General features: G+C 43.0%; 1 protein-coding gene and 1 non-coding gene across 2 annotated transcripts in view; one reads left to right on the top strand and one right to left on the bottom strand.

The window, feature by feature from the left end:
- ALDH9A1 (aldehyde dehydrogenase 9 family member A1) overlaps positions 1-17,522 on the bottom strand; it is a 29,065-nt gene extending 11,543 nt beyond the window's left edge. Inside the window, exons 1-6 of the mRNA XM_006057289.4 lie at positions 17,288-17,522; positions 15,230-15,375; positions 4,781-4,910; positions 3,841-3,975; positions 2,318-2,514; positions 1,524-1,664 (exon numbers count right to left, since the gene is read on the bottom strand). Coding sequence (XP_006057351.3) covers positions 1,524-1,664; positions 2,318-2,514; positions 3,841-3,975; positions 4,781-4,910; positions 15,230-15,375; positions 17,288-17,474 — 936 coding nt within the window. The 5' untranslated portion in view covers positions 17,475-17,522. The remainder of the gene's footprint in view (positions 1-1,523; positions 1,665-2,317; positions 2,515-3,840; positions 3,976-4,780; positions 4,911-15,229; positions 15,376-17,287) is intronic.
- TRNAG-GCC lies at positions 643-715 on the top strand. Its single transcript has one exon. It is a non-coding gene; the product is annotated as a tRNA-Gly (tRNA).
- Positions 17,523-18,004: the final 482 nt, after the last annotated feature.

Raw genomic sequence — 18,004 nt, 5'->3', positions numbered from 1 at the left:
AGTTATTTCTTTCAATAGGCAGTAAACTAAATAAATGCAGAAGGAATAACAGAACTGGAAAATCACCACTTGGTGACCACCAGAAAAAGATGTTCTAGGGGACATCAAAGGGTGCTAAAACCAGCAGATCCAAGTTTGATAAGGAACAAGGTAGTCTCACTTGATCTCCTACAAGACACTCATTAACCTCAAAGGAAAAAACAGCAACTTCAAGATAAAGACTCACCTTAAGCGGGTGATCAAAGTCAGTGACACCACTGTAAAATACCATTTTTTGCCAAAAATCCATAAACTAAATCCAATTAAAAAAAAAAAAAAACAACAACTAAACAGACTCAAAATGAGGAACATTTTACAAAATAAATGGGTTGATTCTTCTAAAATGTCAAGGTACTGAAAGATCAGAATGACTTTAGAACTATTCCAGATTAAATGAGATTAAAGAGACACCACAAGTAAATGCAACACATCTTCCTGGATTAGATCTTGAACCAGCAAAAAAGAAGCTGTTTCTAAAAGGACATTAGTCAAACAAATGCAGAAATCTGAATAAGGGTTATGATTGAATAACAGTACTACATTAACACCAAGTTACGGAGTCTGCTAACCATATTGTGCTTATTTAAGAGAAGGCAATAGGCTTCCCTGGTGGCTCAGAGTGGTAAAGCATCTGTTTGCCATGCAGGAGACCCAGGTTCGATCCCTGGGTTGGGAAGATCCCCTGGAAAAGGAAATGGCAGCCCACTCCAGTACTCTTGCCTGAAAAATCCCATGGACGGAGGAGCCTGGTAGGCTACAGTCCATGGGGTCGCAAAGAGTTGGACACGACTGAGCGACTTCACTTTCACTTTTTTTGAGAAAATACACATATGAATGGAGAGGTTACGGATCTTCTGTCTGCAACTTTCAAACAGTTCAGAAAAATATAGTAACATGCATATGCATGCACAGACAGTAAGTGAAAAGTCAAAGTGTTAGCTGCTCAGTCATGTCCAACTGTTTGCAACCCCAGGGACCGTAGCCCACAAAGATCCTCTGCCATGGCATTCTCCACAAGAATACTGGAGTGAGTTGCCATTCCCTTGTCCAGGGGGTCTTCCTGATCCAGGGATTGAGCCCAGGTCTCCTGTATTGCAGGCAGATTCTTTATTGTCTGAACCATCAGGGAAACCCATGAAAAGACAGACAGAATGGTAAATGTGATAAAATGTTAACATTGAAGAACCTGGTTCAAAGGTATATGAGAATTCTTTGTATTATCTGTGCAACTTTTCTGTAAGTCTGAAATTATTTCAAAATAACAAGCTTTAAAACAAGTTGTGGGAGGTTCAAAAGGGAGGGGATATGTGTATACCTATGGCTGATGCATGTTGAGGTTTGACAGAAAACAACAGAATCCTGTAAAGCAATTATCCTTCAAATTAAAACATAAATAAATTTAAAAAAAACAAAAAACAAAAAAACATGCTGTGACATGAAAGGTGAAGACTCCCGCTAACCCTCTTCCAGGGTCAGGTACACACCTCGCCTTGAGTAAGGAAGTTGGCCATCAGCGCCCCCTTCACAGCATTCTTCATGTCACAGTCTGAGAAGATGATAAGTGGAGACTTGCCTCCGAGTTCCAGGGTGACAGGTTTGATTCCTTTAGCAGACATCTCCATGATCTTACAGAACAAGAACAAAAGCATCGAGTTTAACACTAAAGAGATTACATGCTAGGTAACTAGACCTTGACCCTGAAAAGTCATGTTGAACTACATGTGACCTGCAGCCTTGTTCTCAATATACTCTGTCCTTAGTCTCCTTGAAGTAGTCTTTTTCAGAACACTGAAGAGAATCTACAGAACTGCATATTCGTAAGAGGGAGTTCATTTACGACAAGCTGTCAATTCATCTGTCATGGGCAGAAATTCTTTTGTATTGCTCTAACTGTGTTCCAGGCTGACAGAACTCAGAGCACAAATTAAGGTCAAAACGATGAATCTGAACAAACTGGGAAAACACCCTTTATTCAGAAGCGGCAGCTACAGATGAGGTAAGTCACTGAAGGATACGAGTGGCAGCCCAGGGTCTGACCTCCCAGACACAGGCAGAAGACGACTCCCGTCCCCAGCGGGCCTAACACACCGAGCTGCTCTAACTACTCCTTCACACTTCTCAAGTACACTTCAGACCTTGGCCCAATAATCCGTACAGCCTCCCTGCCAATACAAGCTGGGTAAAATCAGAGGCTAAGCCTCCAACACACGCTCTGGGGAGGCCTGACAGAGCCACACCGAGATGTCATAACCAGATGCCCCTACTGATTCACTCTCACCTTTGAGCCGGTGGGCACGCTTCCAGTGAAGGAGACTTTGGCCACATCACGATGCTGACACAGGAACTGGCCTGTGGCAGCCCCTCCCTGCACCACGTTGAAGAGCCCAGGAGGGACTCCAGCCTCAGTATAGATTTCAGCCAGCAGCAACACGGACACCGGTGTGAAGGGAGAAGGTTTAAAGACCATGGCGTTACCTGCATTATCGAGACAAAAACACAGAAAGATTTTTTAAGACTGAAGATCCTCTGAAGACAGGACAAGGAGGACACATCAAGAACAACTCCAGTTGAGAAACACTGTATGACATCCCTTATATGTGGAGTCTAAAAAAAATGATACAAATGAACTTATTTATAAAATAACAGATACAGACTCACAGACTTAGAAAACTAACTTATGGTTGCCAGTGGGGAAGGATGGAGGGCAGGGATAGTTAGGGAGTTTGGGATCAACATGTACACATGCTGTATTTCAAACTGATAACCAACAAGAACCTACTGCAGAGCACACAGAACTCTACTCAATGCTATGCAGCAGCCTGGATGGGAGGGGAGACTGGGGTAGAATGGATACACGTATATGTGATTGGCTGAGTCCCTTCACTGTTCACCTGAAACTGTCACAACATTGTTAATCAGCTATACGCAATATAAAATTAAAAATGAAAAAAAACAACTGGAATTGCTTTCTGTTCCCCATCAAATGCTAGGCCAAAAATTAGTAATAAGTAAACCTATCTTGTTCTTCCCTCCTTAGTTTCTCTCATGAAACAGACCAAGCCACACACTTGCAATGTCTCAACCAGTAATACCTTATATATCTACAGCTTTTCACATATATTAACCTCATTTAACATTTGCAACAGCAGTATGAAATAGGTATGATTAGACCCATCTTATAAAAGCTGAAACTGAAGATAAGAAAGGTTAATTAATTTGATGACAGTCTGCAAGGCTAGTAACTTAATTCTATTTCTCCTCGATCACAGAGAAATGGGCAAAACGAACATGAGGCAGCAACAAGGAAAAAGCTGCATTTCAATACAACGTCTTAATACTAGAGCTCTTTTAACCTGAGAGTTTTTTCTAAGACATAATGTCTTCTTTTCCCACAGATTCTTCTCTTTAAATAGTGCAAGAAATCTTTTTGTTAATCAACCAAAGCTTCTCTAATGGAAACCTTGCCTTTCATTTCTCTTAAGACACAAATGAAGTTTGTCTTCTGCTTCCTAAATGAAGTGAAATTCCCAAGTGCTACCTGCTACACAGAAATTGATGCTCAGAATTCTTGTCCATAAAGAAAGAGAACTTTCAAGTGCACAAATCTAATTCACTTGACAGTAAAAATAATAATAATAATAAAATCTTCAAAACCAAAATTAACTTTCTTCCTTCCCATAACAAAAATAAATAAAAATGGGAATAATGTATAACCTCAAAGCTCCCTAGGGGGCAGGGCAGGGGTGAAATCATGCCAGGGAGAAAGGGCAGCTCACAGGCAGAAGAATAATCCTTACTTACCACAAGCCAGAGCTGGAGCCGACTTCCAGCAGGCGATCTGAAAGGGGTAGTTCCATGCTCCTATTCCAACACACACCCCTAGTGGTTCCCTTCTGGTGTAACCAAAGGATCCACCCGGGAGCTGGATGTGTTCGCCTAAGGGGACAGAGAGGGTAGAGAACAGTGTAGGCCACCTGCCCCAAGAGTCCGCCAGCGCCTGGACTCACTCTGGACTCCAGCCAGACCACTCACCCCCAGCCACTGGGCTCTGGTCTTTTGTTCATTCTAGGTATTCGTACACTGCTTCTGCATGTTCTCTCCATGTGAAGAATCCTTATTATCCTTCAAGCTAACGTTCATTCAACTCAATATAATCCTCTAAAAATTTACCAAGCATCCACCACATAACTCAGAGGAAATGGAACAGAAATGGGGAGAGACTTGGCAGCTAAACAGTCCCAGGACCCTGAACCTCAGCCTTCTCACCCTCACTGACCTCCTGGGCCTGGCCAACCCAGCCAACATGTGAACTGATGGACACTTCCTAGACAGTAAAAGAAAATTTTTTGCTGAGTAAGTAAAACTAATAAATATGATGCACTCACTGAGTCTTGCAAGAACTGGTTTTTGCACAACCTTGTCTATGCCTCAGCTACAAGGTTAGGGGCTTTATATACTGGGCTGGGCAAAAAGTTTATTCAGGTTTTTCCATACAATGTTATGGAAAAACTACAACCCAATACATCATCTCATTCAATCCCTCTAATAACCAATAAGATAGGCACGATCTCCCGTTTAAATAAAGATAAGTAATTCTCAGTGACACCCAAGTAGAGAGCATTAAGTCCAAGATTTTAACTCAGGTCTGTCTTAATTCCAAAACCTGTACCCTACTCCACCAGGCTCTGCTCCCCTGCTTCCTGTAAGCTGGTTGGTCACGGAAGGCGAGGTGTGGGCTTACCAGCCATGGACCCCGCCAAGCCTGCATAGTACTCCAGGCACTGCCAGGAAGTGTCAATGTCCCAGCGGGCCTCAAAGATGGACTTCCCATTGTTGACAGTCTCCATAGTGGCAATTTCATCCCTCCGTTCCTTTGGGCAAAGCAGAGAACTAGACTGAAGACAAATCACCATACACCTCAACATATTCAACAATCAAAACAGAATACATTGCCTAATTTTTCAAAATAGAAACAGCTTGAACTTCCAAAAGAAAGGAATGGCTGGACATCTGGAAGAGATAAAAGTTGTTGCTAAACAGCACCCTGTCCTACCCATCAAGTAACTGTCACAGATACAAGACCAACACCTCATTCCAAGATTAGTTAGAAAAGGACTGTTCTGAGAAATATTATATATGTACACCTGCACCAAATATGTAGATATTTGTGCATCAGGTTTTCCTGGTGGCTCAGACAGTAAAGAATCTGCCTGCAATACAGGACACCCGAGTTCGATCCCTGGGTCAGGAAGATCCCCTGGAGAAGCGAACAGAAACCCACTTCAGTATTCTTGCCCGGAGAATTCCATGGACAGAGGAGCCTGGAGGACTGCAGTCCATGGGGTCGCCAAGAGTCGGACAAGACTGAGTGACTAACACACTGCATGTATACAGTAAGAACAAAGAGTCCTTAGGAGAACTGTACAAAACAGCCAGATACACATCAACACAAATGGGTTTAATTCACCCAAAGAAATGCAGCATGCCAAAATCACAAGATAATTATTTTCTAATGCTCATTATTCATCACTTGTCTTTTCAAATTCTGTTTCCAGATGTGGTTTACACAACTTAAAGGTACTACAGATGGCCCAAAAATGAACAAAAAGATCTTGGAAATCAGACCTGAAAAAATAAATAATGTCCCCAAAGGAGATGAAAAACTTGAATACGGGGGTTTCCCTGGTGGCTCAGTGGTTACTACAAAAGTAATTGCAATTTTGGACTGTGCATTTTAAATCATTGTAACTAGGCTCAAATACATCTTTATTAATCAAAATAGGAACAATATGACAATCAACACATTTTTGCCAACAAGAAATAAATTTGTTTATTCTTGTAGCATAAAAATCCATGCTTCAGGATTCAACAAACTCCTGGAAAGCATTTTCTGCTTCCTGCTGGTTATGAAGCCATTTTCCCTGCAAAAAGTTGTCAAGACGCTTGAAGAAGTGGTCGTCAGTTGGCAAGAGGTCAGGTGGAATACGGCAGATGAAGCAAAACTTTGTAGCCCAATTCTCTCAATTTGTGAAGCTTGTACAACTTTTGGTTGTACAATGTGCAGTCAGGCATTGTGGTGGAGAACTGGGCCCTTTCTGTTGACCAATACTGGCTGCAGGCATTGAAGTTTTCAGTGTATCTCATCAACTTGCTGGGCATACTTCTCAGATGTAATGGTTTTGCCAGGATTTAGAAAGCTATAATGGATCAGACCAGCAGCAGACCACCTAACAATGACCATGACCTTTTTTTGGTGCAAATTTGGCTTTGGGAAGTGCTCTGGAGCTTCTTCTTGGTCCAACCACAGTGCTGGTTGTTGCTGGTTGTCATATAAAATCCACTTTTCATTGCACATCACATCCTGATCAAGAAATGGTTTGTTGTTGCACAGAATATGAGAGGACAACACTTCAAAACAACGATTTTCTAAATTTTTGGTTTCTAAATTAGCTCATGAGGCACCCACTCATCAAGTGTTTTCACCTTTCCAATTTGCTTCAAACGCCAAATGATCATAGAATGATCAACTCTGAGTTCTTGTGCAATTTCTCGTGTAGTTGTAAGAGGATCAGCTTCGATAACGGCTCTTATTGGTCATTGTCAACTTCTGATGGCCAGCCACTATGCTCCTCATCCTCAAGACTCTCATCTCCTTTGCAAACCCTCTTGAACCACTGCTGCACTGTACATTCATTAGCAGTTCCTGGGCCAAACACATCGTTGCAAGCTGTCTGCACTCCTTTATGACCCATTTTGAATGCTAATAAAAAAGTCATTCGAATTTGCTTTTTGTCTAACATCATTTCTATAGTCTAAAATAAATACAAAATAAACAGCAAGCAACAAGTCATTAGCAAAAAAAAGAGAAATGCGCATTAAAATGATGTATAACATAACCACATTTAAGAACGTAATCCAGGATCAAATGGCAAAGTTCAACAATGCAAAACTGCAATTACTTTGGCACCAATCTGTGTCTCCTAGACACAGGTTCGATCCCTGATCTGGGAAGATGCCACATGAAGCAACTAAGCCTATGAGCCACAACTATTGACCTATGGTCCAGAGCTGGGGAGCTGGAACTACTGCATCCACGTGCCACAACTACTGAAGCCCATGTGCTCTAGAGCCCACGCTCGGCAACAAGAGGAGCCACTGAAATGAGAAGACGGCATGCTGCAACGCAGAGTAGCCCCTGCTCACCCCAACTAGAGCAAAGTGCTCATGGCAACAAAGACGTAGCACAGCCAAAAATAAATAAAATTATTTTGAAAATCTGAATATGTAAGAAATAGGTATTTGCTATTACAGATCTGATTTTAATTAAAAAAACAATGTGGTCAAAATCTGTACATAAAACATGAATTGAACAATTGACAAGAAAGATGCATCTCTTACTAAAAGTGACAATCAGTATGGCTGACCAGAAGCAAAATGAAATGGCAACAGAAATTAACACAAGTGTCTAACATAAGAGCTACCAAGTACAGATCTCAGAAAGCACGGAAGGATGAAACACAGGAAACGGCACTTTGATAATGATAACTGGACATGGTCTATTTCTACAAAGACCAGAGGTATGAAATGCTTTGATTCGTTCATTCCACATTTGTTGGATTCCAGAAAAGATGACAGAGTAGGCCTTGAGCTCAGCTCCTTTCATGAAAACACCAAAATCACAACTAACTGCTGAACAGCCATCAACAAGAAAGACCAAAACCTCCCAAAAAAAGCTATTCTGCATCCAAAGACAAAGAAGAAGTCAACAAGATGGTGGGTGGTGGTACACTGCTAATCTAGTCAAATCCACACTCACCAGGTAGGTGACCCACAAATTGGAAGATAATTATATTGCAGAGGTTCTCCCACAGGAGAGTTCTGAGCCCCACATCAGGCACCCCAGCCTGGAAGACTGGCATCAGGAGGAGGAGCCCCCAGAGCATTTGGCTTTGAAGACCAGCGGGTCTTAATTATAGGGACTCCACAGGAGTGGAAGAGATAAAAACTTCACTCTAGGAGGATGCACAGAAGATCTCATGCACACCAGAACCCCAGGAAAAAGCAGCGAGTGACTCCATAGGAGTCTGGGTCAGACCTACCTGCTGGTCTCCGAGTGTGTCCTGAGAAGGTGGAGGGTGGCTGGCTTTGGTTTACAGTGGGGACAAGGACATCAGTGGCAGAGGAACCACAGAATACTCACTGGCATGAGCTCTCCTGAAGGCTGATATTTTGGCACCAAGACCTGGCTCCCCCAACAGCCTAAAGGCCCCAGTGCTGGGATGCCTTGGGCCAAACAACCAACAGGGTGGAAACACAGCCCCATCCACCAGCACACAGGCTGCCTAAAGTCTTCTTAAAGACTAAAGCCACGTCTAGACTCATCGCTTGACACGGCCCTGCCCACCCAGACCCACATACCAGTAGGCAGGAACCAGCCCCTCCCTCCAGGAAGCCTGCAAAAGCCTCTAAACCAGCCTCATCCATGCGGCAGCAGATACCAGGAACAAGAGGAATAACTCCCCTGCGGCCTACAGGATGGAGACCACAAACACAGAGAGTTAGACAGAGGAGACAGCAGAGAAACACGTTCCAGATGAAGTAACAGGAGAAAACCCCAGAACAACAACCAAGTGAAGTGAAGCTAGACAATCATTTCACACTCTTTACTAAGAAAAAGGACAGATCCAGTCTCTTCCTTCAAGGAGCTCACTTCTTAAAAAGGAAGTTAGTAAGTGCTAAACAAAATTCTGCAATTACTGAATAGACATGTTTCTTCAGAAAGGATTTGTTTACATCCAAACACAGTCTAAATTAAATTGCCTTTCAAACCAACAATTTACCTTCTCTTTCCTGATTCTATACTCGCCAAAACAACTTTTTAACAATTAATTAATTTTTCCCAGTTACTGATACTAGAAAGAGGGTACCTAGGAAGACAACAGCCATTAGTTCTGATGTAACAGTTCTTGAATTAAAAGACACTTACTCCTAGGAAGGAAAGTTATGACCAATCTAGATAGCATATTGAAAAGCAGAGACATTACTTTGCCAACAAAGGTCCGTCTAGTCAAGGCTGTGGTTTTTCCAGTAGTCATGAATGGATGTAAGAGTTGGACTATGAAGAAAGCTGAGTGCCAAAGAATTGATGCTTTTGAACTGTGGTGTTGGAGAAGACTCTTGAGAGTCCCTTGGACTGCAAGGAGATCCAACCAGTCCATTCTAAAGGAGATCAGCCCTGGGTGTTCTTTGGAAGGAATGATGCTAAAGCTGAAACTCTAGTACTTTGGCCACCTCATGCAAAGAGTTGACTCATTGGAAAAGACTCTGATGCTGGGAGGAATTGGGGGCAGGAGGAGAAGGGGACGACAGAGGATGAGATGGCTGGATGGCATCACTGACTCGATGGACATGAGTTTGAGTGAACTCCAGGAGTTGGTGATGGACAGGGAGGCCTGGCATGCTGCGATTCATGGGGTCGCAAAGAGTCACACACGACTGAGCGACTGAACTAAACTGAACTGACTGAACAGTTCTTTAACCAGGTGTGAATCATCCCACTTCTTGATGTGTTGAGTATGATCAATGTAAAACACATTTTCAAAAGGCAGGGAACTAGTCCCTAAAGAGGAAGTGGGCACCAGTTCACTAATCAGCATAAACACACTGATAAAATCAGTATGTTACACTTCAAACACATGAAGAAATATTAAACTGAGAAAAGTGAAATGCTGTTGTCTTCCACATTAATACAAGCATGAACAGACAAGAATTAATCTATGACTATTGCTGAAAAGCCTTGGAATATTTACTAAGAAAGAAAGTTTCATTAAGATTTTTTTTTTGGTAAAGAATGGACAGGCAATTAGTTTTGAGGACTGTTTCAAGGTTTCGACTCAAAGAGAAAATTCAATCTATTGGCTGGTCTTTTGAAATTTTTCTTGTCTTATTCCAGCATCCTCTATCCTCATGCAAAAGGTTATTTCTAAAAAGCCATTGTGGGGCCTTTTGACATACCTTGCTGCTGCTACTGCTGCTAACTCGCTTCAGTCATGTCCGACTCTGTGCGATGCCATAGACGGCAGCCCACCAGGCTCCCCCGTCCCTGGGATTGTCCAGGCAAGAACACTGGAGTGGGTTGCCACTTCCTTCTTCAACGCATGGAAGTGAAAAGTGAAAGTGAAGTCGCTCAGTCGTGTCCGACTCTTAGCGACCCCATGGACTGCAGCCTACCAGGCTCCTCCGTCCATGGGAGTCTCCAGGCAAGAGTACTGAAGTGGGGTGCCATTGCCTTCTCCTTACAAGGATCATAAAAAAGACACTGATGAAAACTATCAAGCAGTCCAAGTAAATCTCTAACACTTAATACTGCATTCAGCGAAATGGGATTCCTTCTCCCTCCTGGGATAAGGAGGGCAGAAGGGAAAGGGGAAAACAATGTAAGCTTCCTGCCCCTACTAGCTACAAGAGCCACCATAAAACAAAACTGTCCACCATGACAATGCACTGCGATGAGCATCTCTTGGGAAGCATGTGCTTCATACCTACCCCTATCCCTCTCTCGGCCACCCCGCTTCTCATGTGACCTGACCACAGGGCCACTGGATGAAAGGGAAGAAGAAAAGCCCCATCCCCCTCCTTCATTTCAAACCGCCAAGCAAGCATTAAGTGTCTAGCTTTTTTATAAGAGAACCGCATGAGCAAAGACATGCCCGTTCAACTCTAATAAGCCTGAGCCCCTGCTTGCTTCTAGAGGCAGAGCTGAGCAAAAGAACGGCTGAAGGCAAGTGCATAAGCTACACACATACTCTTTTCTATGTGTAAATAGTGGTAAAATACAATATAGTTTTAAAATACATTTCTCTCCTTTTAAAGCCAAATGACAGCGACTTTCCTAAGGAGGCTCCAACTTAGAAATGATTGGCGCCTACCATTAAGATCTTTGTAATTTTATAAAAAGCATCAAAAAATTCAAAGTGAAAAGGGAAATGTAAGACTAATACACATACCAAAAACTGTTCATTTCACTAGGAGTCCATCGGCTTCCAGCTAAGGTAGAGTAATAGGGATCAGATTTAGGCTCCATCCTCAAGCAACTAAAAATACCAGGTAAAATACACAAAACAACAATTTTTACAAAACAACAATTTTCAGACACTGGACATTGGACAGCTCAGGACAGTGATCCCTGAGAGAAGGAAACAAATGAGGTGGGCCCTACATATGTTCTTGCCTGCTTCCTGGAAAAAGTCTCTATCAGAGAGCCAGTAAGAGGGCCTTAGGTGGGACCCAGCAGATACTCTGAGTTAAGCAAACAGGTTGGGCGTTCAAGGACTATGTGATGGCTACAGCATGCATTCTAGGGATAGGAGAGAAGAGAGCTGCACAGACGAGTCCCAGGGATCCCCCTTAAGTCTTCATCCGAGAACTGGTCTAGGGATAGGAGAGAAGAGAGCTGCACAGACGAGTCCCAGGGATCCCCCTTAAGTCTTCATCCGAGAACTGGTCTAGGGATAGGAGAGAAGAGAGCTGCACAGACGAGTCCCAGGGATCCCCCTTAAGTCTTCATCCGAGAACTGGTCTAGGGATAGGAGAGAAGAGAGCTGCACAGAAGACTCCCAGGGATCCCCCTTAAGTCTTCATCCGAGAACTGGTCAGTGTGAGGACCCTACCCAAGGCTAGGAAAAAACTAACCAAGAAGGTGAAAAGAAAAAAAAAAAAAAAAATCCCCAGAACTCACACAGGGGCATGAATAGTTCATGTTCCCACCAGCCACGTTAAGAAAAATCTCACTAGTACACAGAGCATCAAGCTAGGTATTCAGAAGGGTATTCAATAGTGGGGGAAAATAAGCTGTTCTGATCACACCTAACAAAGCACAGAAACAAGTCTTGCAAGGATCAAACTAATTCCAAGTAACTTCACTGTGTCCCAGAGCAAAGCTCATTAATGTTTTAAAGTACAAGAATATTCAGCATCCAACACATAAAATTCACAATGTCTAGTGATAACAAATTACTACACAGGCAAAAGATAGGAAAGTTATATAACACCTAACCAGGAGGAAAAAGTCAATCAATAGAAAGAGATCCAGAGCTGGTAGATGTCACAATTAGTAGATGGGGATATTGAAAGTTATTATTACTATATTCCATGTGTTCAGGAAAGTAGAGGAAAACATGAACATGTTAAGGAGCAACATGGAACAACAACAAAGAAGACTCAAGTTGCACGTCTAGAGATGAAAAATACACCAGACGGGATTAACAGCAGATCAGACACTATGGAAGAAAAGGTAGGTGAACTTTACACATAACAATGCAAATTACCCAAAATGAAACACAGAAAGAAAAAACTGGGGAAAAAATGAACAGATCATTAGCGAGCTGCAGAACAGTTTCAAGTAGTCCAAGGTACATGTAACTGGAGGCTCTGAAGAAGAGGAAATAGAAGAGTGGGGGCAGAAGAAATATCTAAAGAAATAATAGCCATAATTTTTCCAAATTTAACTATATATGTACAAATTCAAGAGAAACACTCCAAACAAAAGAAATATAAAGAAAACTGCATCAAAAGACAATGAACTTGTTTAAAACTGATGACAAGAAGAAAATCTTAAAAGCAGCCAGAGAGGTACAAAATATTTAATAGAAGGGAGCAAAAATAAGAATGACAGCAGACTTCTCTTCTGAAACAAAACAAGTCAGAAGACAGCAATGCAACATCTTTAAAGCACTGAAAGAAATAACTGTCAATCTAGAATTATTTATCTAGAACTCTTTTTGAAAATGAAAGCAAGGACATCCCTGGTGGTCCGGTGGTAAAGAATCTGCCTGCAATTCAGGGGATATGGCTTTGATCCCTGGCCCAGGAAGATTCCATATGCCTCAGGGCAACTAAGCCCATGCGCCACTCCAGAGCCCACAAGCTTCGAGTACTGAGCCCTAACAACAGCAACGACTGAAGCCTGCAAGCCCTAGAGCCCGTGATTGGCAACACAGGCAACCACGGCAATGAGAAGCCCGCACATTGCAAGTACAGGGCAGCCCCTGCCTGCAGCTCCTGAAAGCCCACACAGCAGCAAAGACAGCACAGCCAAAAACAGATATAAGTTTAAAACTGATATAAATCAAGGAATAATGAAAGTGAAATAAAGACTTCAGACGCACAAAAGCTAAAAGAACATCTCTAGCAAATCTGCACTATGAAACATGCTAAGGAAATTTCTTCAAGCAGAAATAAAAATGGCAACATAGAAATCTGGGCCTTCCCAAAGGGATGAAGAACACTAGTTACGTTAAAAATGTGAGTAAATATAAATATTTTTATCTTATAGAAGATAATTGTGTGTAGTTTAAAAATGGAAAGGGCAAGGAACTATAGATCATGATTAAATTCAAAAATCACTGAAAGAAAACAACTAAGGGCTAAACTGTAGGTTGTGGTCAAAGGGTGGGATCTGTTCAGTTATAGAATAATTTCAGGTAAAGGTGGATCCAGGGCTTCCCTGGTGTTTCAGGGCTAAAGAATCTGCCTGCCAACGAAGAAGGTGCAGGTTTGATCATCAGTCCGGAAGGTCCCCTTGAGAAGGAAACGGCAACCCACTCTAGAACTCTGGCCTGGGAAATCCCACGGACAGAGAAGCTGGAGGGCTAAAGTCCATGGGATTGCAAAAAGTCAAACAGGACTTAGTAACTGAACAAAAACAACAACAGCAAAGGTAGATTCAGGCCATGATCATCAGACAAGAGCTTTCAAGAGAGACAGTAATATATTTTTGACTGTAAAAAATTATATAAAATATTAAAGAAAACGGAATGAAGAAGTTAAAGAAAAAGAAAATTAACATTAGACAGTTGATTTCAGAGCAAAAAAAAATAGGTACTACTCAGGATTTTAAAAATAATTTTATAATAATAAAAGAGCCAGTTCTTAAGAAGGTAAAACAAACCAAATGCTTATGCACAAACAAAAGTGAAAGGCAAGTTAGAATAATAAATTATCAGCTTTGAGTTACAACTTTTAATCTACCAAATTAAAAATAAATTTTGATAAAAGAAAACACCTTGTTGGGAGAAAATTCACCGGGAATATTTTGACGTTACTGCATGGTATAGGCTTTCTGCAAAGGCCACCAGCAAGCTGACTGAAAAGCAAAGGCCTTGGAAGGCGGAGACAGCATCTCCCTAAAGACAGATGTCTCTGAAAAGATGTGGAGATAAAAAGCTGTCTACTTCCTGTTCTTGGAGACATCTGCTTACATTGCAGGGTAATAAATCTAGTGATACCTTTCCCCTTAACCTTGGAGATCTGCTCAGTGAGTAACATTTCATTAACCTTAACAAGTAACCTTTCACCAAAGGAGAGAATGGGCAGATGTGCCCCTTATAAGTTGAGTCTCTTAATTTTGGGGTTCCTCTCCTACAGTGCAACCCACTGTATGCAACAGGATAACATCTAGCTCTTACTGCATCACCCCATGGGGACTGGGGCTCAGAAAACTAGTGCTAAAGTATTTTGCTGTGAGTAATAAACTCTCTCTCTCTAATCCAGAAAAGTTTATGTTTCTTGTCAGAATACCCATATAACCTTGCAAGCAGGGTAACTCTCAGACCCCCAGTTTCTGACCTAACACACTGATAAGGAAAAAAGTCATCACAGTCCTACACTGAGAGATATCCCTGGTTTATATTTTGGTGTATATCCTCTGAATTTTCTAATTTTCTGTAAAGACAATCTAGTACTTTTGACTTTTAAGACTGTAAAAAGCTAAACTTTATTTCATAAGAGGGGAACAGGAATGAATCTATGAAATCTTCTAGGCAACTGAGGCAGAAAATTAACCTGAAAAAGAAAAGTAAACTTCAGAGTCATCAGAGGAAAGAGTAAAAAGGGAACAAGAACATATAGTTAAAAAGAAAAGGAGACAAGCTACAAAGGATACATTATCATTACAACAAAGAAGGAAGAGAAAGCCTGCCCAGCGAGATGTCACAAGGAGCCTAGAGCCAGAAAGAAATCACTGAAGGAAAGCTTGTTGTACATATCAAGGTGAGCATATGGAAATGTTTTTGGATCTCATCAAAAAGGTATCACTTAATAATGCATCAGTCTAATTGCAAATCATCACAAAAAAAAAAATCACAGAGCAATGCAAGAGGACTTTTCTGGAAGAGATTAAATGAAAACATACCCTTATTATCCTGGCAGCCTCCAAAAGGATTCGGCAGCGCTCCATGCCAGATTTTTGACTCCATATTTTAAAGGCAGCCTTTGCATCCTGAACAGCCAAATTTACTTCCTTTTCTCCTGAACATGTGAAAGTAGCTATCACCCTACCTATAAATACAGGGAAAGTCAGTGTTAATTTCAAATGTTTGACACATATTTTAAATAAAATATTGTGTATCCATTTTCCTTTCAGTGATCCTCTTCCTGTTTTTAAGTATAGTCTGATTTAGTGACTACCCCTAAAGCAACAGCTTATCTTTTAAAGAATCTAATAAAAGTTGAAGACTTTGTCTCTTGCCTAGCACACCTTGTTCTCTGGGGTAAGAACTCCTGCCCTCCTCTATTTCACACTTGGGTTTACTAAGGTTAACTTCCTATCAATTAGTTCACAATGCTCCTTACCAATGTTTCAGAATCTCAGAGGTCTTGCAAAATTAAAGTATTCAGTCTCCTGGGTTATGAACTCTGATTTTAAATCACTTGTCTGTGTTCTATGTAAGTCATATAATGCTACTGATACTTGACGAACATGGTTAATAAATAGAGGATCAAGAAAAGATATTCCTAAAAGCAAGAAAAGTTTTTTTCTCAAATATGAGGGAGAAAAATCCCAACCTCTCATTTTCTTCTTGTTTTTGTTGTTTAGTTACGAAGTCACATCTGACTGTTTGTGACCCCATGGACTGTAGCCTGCCAGGCTCCTCTGTCCATGGGATTTTCCAGGCAAGAATACTGGAGTGGGTTGCCATTTCCAACTCCAGGGGATCTTCCAGACCCAGGGATCGAACCCACATCTCTTACATTGGCAGGTGCATTCTTTACCACTGGGCCACCTCGGAAGCCCATTTCATTTTCTTACTTCAATCCTATTCCCTACACTGGGCAAAATATAAAATGATCAGTTTTTCTAGACCCAAATCCTAAGGGTTGTGACTGACACTACTAAAAAGAAATCTCTAGGATGTCAGTTAAGGGTCTTCCCTCCCACAAGAACATTTGGGGCTGTGCTTTTTCCAGAGATTTCACAAACCTGTATTATAAATTTGAGTAGCCAATTGATAGAGGTAGTGGCTAAGAATCACACACTGTAGGCAGTTAAAATAAAGAGCAATTTTTCTGTCTTTTGCATCAATATGGGAGTGGGAAATCAAGAGGCCTAAAGGAGAGCCTGATGGTGGCTGTGGCCCCTTCCTGCTCTGACAGGTCGCTGCTCTGTGGTTTTCTGTAATCGATCACACCTAAATTCTCCAGTCTCTTGAAATTCAGTTTTATCCGTCTGGGGATATACTATTCAGTTTGCACAAACATTTATATTTCTCTCCTCGCAAACATTAAACCTAGCAAAACAAAACAAAAACAAAAAACCTCTTCCTCATTTGCTTTGTGGTCTTTGGACTTCCCAAGGCCTGGCACAGTGCTTGGCACACATTAAATACTGGATAAAAGCAGAATTTTTTATGTCCCTTTCCCAGCTCTGGTTCGTGTCCGGAAATACTTTAACACTAGGCGATGGCAACAAAGTAATCACTCACGCTCATTACAACCATCTGTGCCTGCTCCTCCATTTTGGCACAAGTATTTCTTTTCACCCTGTCCTAGAACTCTTCTAAGTGCACCGTTGAAGACATTACTGAGGTCCTACCTTTAAAATTTAATAATTAACACAAAGACACTACCTTACCCACCGGGGCTCTGTGGACTCTGTTCAGGCTGTTGTGAAATTAACCTTGACCCCATCGCGCAACTCACGAGCTGCTCCCCTTTTCTACGACTCCTTCCTGCCCCGGTCCAGAAGCTCTCGTGTTTGCGCAGCATCCTTAGCTGCCTACACAGATAACTTTATACTCTACACCATCACTTACCCATGCTCAATAAACGTCTGTTCGTTGCACTACTCGAAGCTTCAGGAAGTTAGAATAGGTTTCACCCCTGGGGCGGGGGAGCGTCAGTCCCCGCCACAGCTTCGCCCCTACCCTGGCCCCCTCGACCCGGCCCCAGCGCCGTCCCTCCGACCCGTTACCGGTTGCTGGCTCGAAAGCTTTCTCGGTGCCGGAGGCATCCACTGGTTCCACGCGGGCCCCACCACGGTAATTGAGCGGCTGCGACACGACAAAGGTGCCAGTGCTCATGGCGGCGATCGGAGCAGAAGCAGGCCTGAGGGCGCGGGAAAGCGTAGACAGTGCAGCCAGGCCAGCTCGGAGAAACATGGGGAGCAGGAGCTGCGGAGAGGGCCAAGCGTGAGGGGCGGGGCCGCGGGGAGGCGGGGCCGCGGGGCCGCGGGGAGGCGGGGCCGCGGGGCCGCGGGGAGGCGGGGCCGCGGGGAGGCGGGGCCGCGGGGAGGCGGGGCCGCGGGAGGGGCGGGACAAGACGCGGGCTGAGGGAGGGGCGGGGCCGAGCGAGGGCCGGGGCAGCGCGGAGGGGCGGGGCCGAGGCAAGACGCGGGCTGAGGGAGGGGCGCGCCCGGACTAGAGTTGAAGGGCCTCCAGACAAGGGCCGGCCTTCCGGGGCGGAGTTTGCAAGACTTTCCCGTGCAGTCAGTTGGCTAGTCAGTGGTCCAGGTCCGCTCCTCGCTTAGCCTAGAGGCTGAGTGGCACATCAGAGTCTTACACATAAACTCACGCACGCCCACGCACTCACTTTCTCCCCCTCGCTGTCTCCAGAAAGTGAAAGTGAAGTCGCTCAGTCCTGTCCGACATGGACTGTAGCCCACCAGGCTCCTCTGTCCATGGGATTCTCC

Source organism: Bubalus bubalis, chromosome 6, assembly GCF_019923935.1.
Source record: "Bubalus bubalis isolate 160015118507 breed Murrah chromosome 6, NDDB_SH_1, whole genome shotgun sequence".
Lineage (NCBI taxonomy): Eukaryota > Metazoa > Chordata > Mammalia > Artiodactyla > Bovidae > Bubalus > Bubalus bubalis.
The sequence above is the reverse complement of the archived record's forward strand: the minus strand, read 5'-3'. Positions and strand labels throughout refer to the sequence as shown.